At 30.1% G+C, this 7,882-nt stretch overlaps 3 protein-coding genes across 7 annotated transcripts; all 3 read left to right on the top strand.

Moving 5' to 3' along the window:
- Positions 1-306: 306 nt before the first annotated feature.
- On the top strand, positions 307-2,436 carry LOC122631868. 3 transcript variants are annotated; one of them, XM_043818044.1, is made up of 7 exons: positions 307-496; positions 814-1,057; positions 1,118-1,235; positions 1,302-1,534; positions 1,601-1,747; positions 1,829-2,017; positions 2,248-2,436. In XM_043818044.1, the coding sequence occupies exons 1-7, from the start codon at positions 481-483 to the stop codon at positions 2,384-2,386; spliced, it is 1,086 nt and encodes a 361-aa protein (XP_043673979.1). In that variant the 5' UTR covers positions 307-480; the 3' UTR covers positions 2,387-2,436. The 3 variants fall into 3 exon arrangements, with proteins under 3 accessions (XP_043673979.1, XP_043673981.1, XP_043673980.1); XM_043818045.1 differs by having other exon boundaries at positions 310-496; positions 1,838-2,017; XM_043818046.1 differs by lacking the exon at positions 1,601-1,747 and having other exon boundaries at positions 1,838-2,017.
- A 1,082-nt stretch (positions 2,437-3,518) lies between these two features.
- Positions 3,519-5,451, top strand: LOC122631870. 3 transcript variants are annotated; one of them, XM_043818050.1, is made up of 5 exons: positions 3,519-3,956; positions 4,374-4,460; positions 4,620-4,704; positions 4,911-4,999; positions 5,070-5,449. In XM_043818050.1, the coding sequence occupies exons 1-5, from the start codon at positions 3,879-3,881 to the stop codon at positions 5,268-5,270; spliced, it is 540 nt and encodes a 179-aa protein (XP_043673985.1). In that variant the 5' UTR covers positions 3,519-3,878; the 3' UTR covers positions 5,271-5,449. The 3 variants fall into 3 exon arrangements, with proteins under 3 accessions (XP_043673985.1, XP_043673987.1, XP_043673986.1); XM_043818051.1 differs by lacking the exon at positions 3,519-3,956 and adding an exon at positions 4,184-4,286 and having other exon boundaries at positions 5,070-5,451; XM_043818052.1 differs by lacking the exon at positions 4,374-4,460 and having other exon boundaries at positions 3,520-3,956.
- Positions 5,452-6,257: 806 nt separating this feature from the next.
- On the top strand, positions 6,258-7,784 carry LOC122631871. Its single transcript, XM_043818053.1, has 2 exons — positions 6,258-6,523; positions 7,280-7,784. Exons 1-2 carry the CDS (start codon positions 6,346-6,348, stop codon positions 7,561-7,563), a joined length of 462 nt encoding a protein of 153 aa, XP_043673988.1. The 5' UTR covers positions 6,258-6,345; the 3' UTR covers positions 7,564-7,784.
- Positions 7,785-7,882: the final 98 nt, after the last annotated feature.

Genomic DNA, 7,882 nt, shown 5'->3' with positions numbered 1-7,882 from the left:
GTAAAACGTCACGTTAGCTACAGATGGAATGCGTATAAAAAAAGTAGGTGAACACAACACCTGTACTAATAATATTACAAACAATACAAAAAAGATAACACAGAAATTACGAAGAAAAAAGCAACAGGAGAAACAAAGTGAAATATTATCAAGAACCGACTATTTTATATATCATATTTCATTATTCCAACGAAAATATTCCACTTATCGTTTTAATGATTCGATTGTATGGAAAAACAAGCGACGAAGAAAACAAAAGTATAATGTTAGAAAAAAAAAAAAAAAGAAACATTTTACTCGTTACCATTTATTGGAGGTTATGTACGTCCTGATATATCGTATTTTTGCAATATCTTTGTACACTTCCGAAATTCCTTCGATTAAAATGTGGCAATTCGTTGCGACATGCTGACTTGGCAAACGATGCAAATTACTTAAAGACAGCTCGACGACAGCGCAGTACTAAACCGAACGAAGAACATGGTAGATATAAAAGGCAAGTAATTACGCATCTTGCTATACACCAGCAGTTTAAGGTGACATATGATAATTATCCTTTGATTAATGAATAAATAATATCGATACAATTGCAAGTTAGTAATTTTTAAAATTTTTATTTGTGAGTGTTATATCTAGCCTGTTGTGTTTTATAGATTTGTTGACTGTTATTGAAGTAATGATAATCGTACATCTGTTTTTTGAATTAAGTTCTGACTTTAAGATTATTATTATTATTATCAGTAGTATTGTCATTATTGTTTCATTCATGACACGTGAATACCAATAAAAATAGATATTTTTAACAATCAACAGAATCGAATAAGGACGATGAACTCCTACTATTACCAGACGTTGGCACCAAAAAATTCACCGAATTTCCTAAGCTTGACTCCAAGAGTGCGATCATGAAAGGAGTCGTTAAACAATTGGAAAAGTGGCCTTCTTATCTTTTTTTTGTTTTTTTTATTGCTTGCGTCATAATAGTAAATCTTGTCTTGCTCATCATTGTATCAGCTACTCTTTCTTTACCTACGAACACAACGAATATTGGAAACCGGTATGTTTAAAAATTTAACTAGCGCATCGATGAGAGTTCTAAGTCTTTATATTTTTCCAGAGAGAACTTTAACAAAAGATCGATCAACGTATACTCGGTGAAACAAGAAGATCGTATATGGTCGATGATGGATCTTTGCCACATTGAAAGTGCAGCACGTGAGAATCCAGAGTTAAATGTATAGGGCATATTTGAACGTATTTTAATTGAACAAATGCAACGAATAAATGAAAAATTTCCCTAGATCCACCTAATAAATTTACACAAAAAAAACCGTAAGGAAGATTCTACACAAGATTTTATAGTAACGAGGAAACTTGAGCCTGAAATTAGATCGGTTACAAACGCGATCGATTTACAGAACAAAGCAACCAGATCTTTATGGATAATGCGAGAAGCTCGTTTGAGAGATCAAATTGCTCATAAATACGAGAACGTTAAAAACCACGATATCACCGTCGACAATTTCTTTCAAGGGTAAGAAGATCGATCACTTTCTACTCTATTTATTTTTTTTCGTGATCTATCACGATGACCTTGCAGAACCAATCTCTCTAAAGTAGCTGGAAATTTAAATAATAAGATATTGAAAATAGCTACCGAAGCGTATTTCATTTGGAATTCATCCGGAATCGCCCTAGATCCTAGATTATATTGCAATCTGAAATATATTTCACAAATTATTTGCAAGTAAGATCGTCTTAATAATGTTATAAAGCAAATGAAAAACAAAAATAAAGAAAAAAGTCAAATTAGAGTCATTTATCTTCCTTCGCAAAGGAAACAAAACGAAGAATGTGTACCCGATGGATTGGCCACCATTGATCCACAAAATAACATTCAAGCTGCTGGAGTACCTTGTCAAGCATTTATAGGATATTTTATAAACGATATATCGAAAAACGAATCGATCCGTAAAGAAGGAGCATTATTGAAGTCCATAAACAAGTTTTGTCCACAGTACGACAAATTCTCTCTCATGTTTTATTTATTAATCTTAAAAAGCTATCAAGCAAATTTTCTTTTAAAAGTTTGTCTCAAAAGTTATTTTTAAATAATAATGAAAACACTTAATTGCATTTAATTTTCTCACTGGCTTCTATGATAGCTTTTAAAGGTTAAATGTCATTATAAACCACTTGAAAACGTAGTAATTTTCGTTTTTTATTTATTTTTTTTTTCCCTCACAGAATACATTCCTGCAACGAAGTTAGAATCTTGGACAAGGTCAAAACATGCCGATTGAATATTTTAAAGTGCCCAATCGTTCACCATCATGGATTTCTATTAAGTGCATTGAGTTACAGCTACATGTTACCTCATTTATGATAAAAGCATTATAATGAATATCACAAATAAATATATTCTTCACAAGAAAATTACAGATAATATATAATACGTTAAATAAAAAAAAATATATATATCATACGAAATTTTGTCTTCGTAAATGATATCTGTCACTTGTATGTTCTATATTCGTAAAGGCGAAGGACGCCCAACCACGCCCATATTTCTCCAGCTACGTGGGCGAAAAATAATCATTACGTCAAAACCAATTTTATTTTTTATTTTTTTATGATTCAAATCAACAGGAGAATATAAACAAATGTTGGTCGCTGATTTCTTAGATCTTCCAAAATATATTATTTTTGGAATTATGATTTTTTATGTTGCAGTCATTGTTTCACACTTTAGAATTCAAAAAAAAAAAGGAACATAAAGAAATACGTGTTTTAATTTCTCGAATACTACACGCAGGTGGGTAAAAATAAAAATAATCAGGGACAAACATTTGGCTAAATTCCTTCGTAAATTTAATTAATGATATAACGTAAAACGTACTGATCAGCAATAGAATAAGGGTCGTATAAAAACTAGCCGTCGATAGATGAAACTTCCGAAAGAATAGACAAACAGCGATAATTGCATAGCTTACGTCACATACCAAATCGGCAAAATATAAAATTATCATCGGTAAACTCCAGCCTGGATTTTTCTAAACGATAAATCATATATCATATATAGACTGTATAATGGATTGAACGATCGAAATCGACCATGTATTTTTCTCACCGAAATAAGAGAATACAAAAACATAATGGCAGTCACTGTGTAAACGATAGAACGATGAAAAGAATATCCCAAGGTTAAGCTAACAAAGGTTCCTTCTTTTTTTTGATAAGTTGCATAACCATAACGAGTTTCTCCATTCTCCAGAAGATCATATTGAAGACTACCATTGCGTATACCTTGATAACACAACATTAGAACTATTAAAAGCAAGAAAAATGCTTGGATCGTTCGATAAGTTTCGTTCTCATTCGTTCCTTCTCGTTTATTATTTCCTTTTTGTTTATTCATTCCTTTTGGCTCGAATTTTTTTTCGTGATAAACCGTCTTTTTAAAATAGTCTTTCATGACTGTTATTGATATAAGAGCAATCCAAAAATTTATTCATGCGAAAAATTTGTCTATATTGAAATTACGAAACCAAAATGCGTTATCAGACTTCGATCGGAAATCGAATTGAAGATATTTCGCGACTTAACGTTGCTAAAATTGCTAATTTCAGACTATCCTAAATACTCTCGGGCCTCGTTTATTCTCGAATGATTTATCAGACGTGAGAAATTGCTTAAAAAGTATAAAATGCAAATGAATTATCAATTTTTACGATTACTTTTTGATATACATCGTCTACCCGATCTATATATTTTCTAAACGTCAGGATATTCCCCGTGGAAATGCATCGTTGTTCTGTAACCTCAACTAACAAGATCGAAAGAGTTTTATATACATAGTTATTAATGTTTAGCAAACAATGATCAAGCAAAGAAAAATGGGAAAACGTGCTGTTATATCTTGCGTGGGAGCGATCATAGAGAAAAATAAAAAATCTGTAAGTTAACATAAAAAAAAAGGTATTCCATAGATCAATCTTAATGTTTAACAAATGACCAATCAGAACTAATCGTATCATCGTTTGGACTTAAATTACGAATTGTGTACGCCAGAGGGCAAAAATGATGAAAATTTTTACCGTTTTTTAACTTAAACTATTTATACATCGTCAAAAATTTTTTTACTCGAACGTGAACACTAATTAATATATAAATATATATATATATATATATATACACATATATTTTTCCCCTTCAAAGTTACACTAGCATTAAAAAATATGAGAATACGTGGTAGACGAAAATTCAACGAACACGGTGGACGATTAGTTAGCTATCGATGTTATCAGTAATCGTTATAACCTTCTCGGTATTACTTGTAAATAAAACGGCTAAATAAAATTTTCAAATTTCAGCGTGTCGGTCGAATGGTATGCAACCTGTGCGATCATTATATCATGGGAAATCCATTATACGTCATCATGCTGGGTATTATTGGGACCGTTAGTCCATCGTAGTACTTGTTAATTATTAACGTTTGTGCTTATACATATACGTGTATACATATACGTGTACACGATCGATCGAAATCACACGATTCTCACGATTAATTCAATTAAATCGTTTTCATACTTTTTAATTTTCATTCGTAAATCGTCCAGGTGATAACAACATTTGATGTCATACGTACAATGAATTGCAAAGTACCAGTTAGATGTCCATCGCGTCCTAAAAGAGAAAACTTGGGTGAGTTGACATTTGTTTGATTTCTCAAAAGATCTCTCAAAGGACTCTTCACTTAATATGTTTGTTTTTGTAACATCTATGTTACAAAATATTATATATATGTATATATATATATATATATATATATATGTATATTCTAAATTAAAAAATGTACATATTTTTATAACAAAAGTTCAATATTTCTTTCTTAACATCTTTTTGATTAGCACCTTGGGACGTGGAAAGAGACTTGAAATTAATGACTTCTATCCTTGGAATAGAGCACTATACATTGATAATGCTAGGTGCTATTACAGTAAGTATAACGTTGCAAGAAAATGCCGTAAAAATATGAAATTTCATTCGATTATTGTTTTTATTAATAGGAATACCCGATGCTATACACTCCCTGGCTGCTGATGCAGTTATGCGTTATTATCGTAGAGATTATAGTATTTTTTGTGAGACTCTTTTTAGACGGTTTACACGTAAAACGCGACGAGATCTTGCCAGCTATATTAATGGTCCATAACTGGTTGCAAGTGTTTTGCCTGTTCCATCGACAAGCACGAAATTCTATTCAATGAAATAAACAGAATGAAAATGTTTTTCAAAAGCAAAATCAAACTTTACGATTTATCTTCCTATTTATAAAAAAATATATATATATATTTTATTCCCTTATGCGTTATGCCTTTCGTAATAAAGCCATTGAAAATAATCTTGTAAATGAAATATCGATAAACGACAAATCCCTTCCGTTAACAAATAATAATATATAATAAACAAAATAAAACATAATTGAGACAATTGATCCTTTCTTCTTAAATCAACTCGGACAAGTTCGCGTACTTTTTTTTTTATTCTTCAAAGATTGAAGGACGTTATTTAAAAAAAAAAATTGATTTTAATTGCATTGCTTTTCATTAAGTAATACTCTGATGAAAACTTTGAAGAGAATTTTTTCGAAATTACATTTTGATATATATGCCATCTATGTTTCTTTTTCTTTTTTATTCCTCAAAGTGAACTATGAAGCAAGTGTATACATACATATGTATATATTTATTACATATATTCATACATATACATATACATGACAAATGGATGGTGATTAAAAGCAGATCATCACGTCACGGACCTGACCTAAGCGAAATTATAAAAAAAAAAAAAGAGAAGATATTTCTAAATAAAATGAAAATAAAACGAGATAAAAAGTTCGTAAAAAGATATGAATTTAAATCATAAAAATTTTTTTAACGATAAATGGTACGTCATACGAGATGGCACTAAGAAAAGATACGTTGCAAAGGTAAAGATAATCACGAATCTAAATTTAATAAACCTGAAATTCAACTTGGAGATCTTTTTCACAGATCGAAACTATTTACATGATTATATTATGTTTCACGACGAACTTTTTAAGTTTCATCGTCGTCGAAACAGGAACTCGTGTCACTCTTGATAATTTAGCACCAAAATCGGCCGCCTTTAATGCACTTTTTCGTCGAAATTATAGTAATAACGAAAGTTATAATATAAATGCTTATTTAAAATGAAGCAACGATCCTGTATGATGAATGATGAATTTCTTATAATCTTTCAGATTTAAAGATAAGAATACTCGCAGCTAATGTAATTACGGGATTAATAGCAACGACGATGGTAGCTATCGCTGACATATATAATATTCCCTATCTTTATATACCGTGGTTGGTAAATACTATCAATGGAATTGCATTTTACGAGGGCCCTATTTTTCTAAATTTAGTTTACACTCTTTTACCGAAGTTAGGAATTCCAACAGGATCGTTTATACTTATGATATTGCTTCTATACGGTAATATTTGATATAGAATATACTTCGAACATTCTGAATTTTTTTCGTCAGACTGTGAAAGCATACTTTTTTAAGCAAAAAAAAAATATATATATATATATACACGTTACATAAAGATTATTTGTCAACATTTCATAAGCGAATATATAACACAACATATAAAAAAAGAGTAGGTGACAACGAATGTTTAATTGCAGAAAATTAAAAAAATTGATTATATTTATCTTATCTATAAATTCGCTAATGTTTATTATTAGCTAATAACTAATGATTATAGCAATCGTAGGAGATAAACGAAGTTACGAAACGATTCATTATGATTATTAGTTAATATCGTTAATAATAGTTAACCTCCAATTTTCAAGTAGATTAAACATCAAAATACAGTGTTTTGAAATAAAAAAACACATAGATTAATATTGAATATGTATATGGTTTAATTACGTAAGGAAAATGCTCCAACCAAGTTAGGTTATGTTCAATATTTTATTCTAATTTTCTAAGTGTTTGTAAATATTCGATTTTCGTCTTATTTTCTCTTATAATATATGCTTTCGCAATTTGACGAAAAGATTCGATACACGTCGTATACTTATATATTACGTTCTTGTTTGTATGTATTCTTGTTGTATGTATGTATGTATGTATGTGCGTACATAATGTCCCAATGAAAAGCGTCTACTACGATAACAATTATCGTCTAAAAAACTAGTTACATTCGTCCAAAAAAAAAATAGCATTTTATATTTATTCTAGTTGAAGAACTGTGTGTCTGGAATGAAGTGTTCATCAGTTTTCAACATTGTTGGTCCGACTATAACAACAAACAACAAAACGGCATCATCAAAAACAAAGAAAATAATCTTCCGAAAGATAATGAGGAACTTGTTTTCGAGAAAAACATGGAAAAAGATCGAACTCTTCTTCACGAAAAAATTCAAAATCGAAGGAGATCTTTTAATTCTTATGATAAGTCTAACAATCGCATTTGTATTAACGCTATTCTAACAGAACAAAGTTTCGATCAGAATCTTACCTAACATAACCAGATAGAATGAAATACAGGAATCATTTTGGGGAAAAAAACGAACGCGTTTGAAATAAAATCACGAGAAGACATGAGATAGTAAAGAAGAGAGTTGCATCTAGAGAATACTTATGTAACAAAGGCATATTTGCTTTCTTAATTTAGATGATTTACGGAAAGTGTAATAAAAATTTCATTCACCTACCGACTTAATTTTTTTTCACGTTGAAGGCGGCAACACACTAAAAAAAAAAAAGAAGAAAGAAAAGAAAAGAAAAAAAAATTGTTAAATAAAATCGATAAAACAAACAACGATTGCGTATCGTAGCGTC

This window comes from Vespula pensylvanica, chromosome 9 (assembly GCF_014466175.1).
Source record: "Vespula pensylvanica isolate Volc-1 chromosome 9, ASM1446617v1, whole genome shotgun sequence".
NCBI lineage: Eukaryota > Metazoa > Arthropoda > Insecta > Hymenoptera > Vespidae > Vespula > Vespula pensylvanica.
Note: the sequence above shows the minus strand (reverse complement) of the source record. Positions and strands in the feature narration are given on the sequence as shown.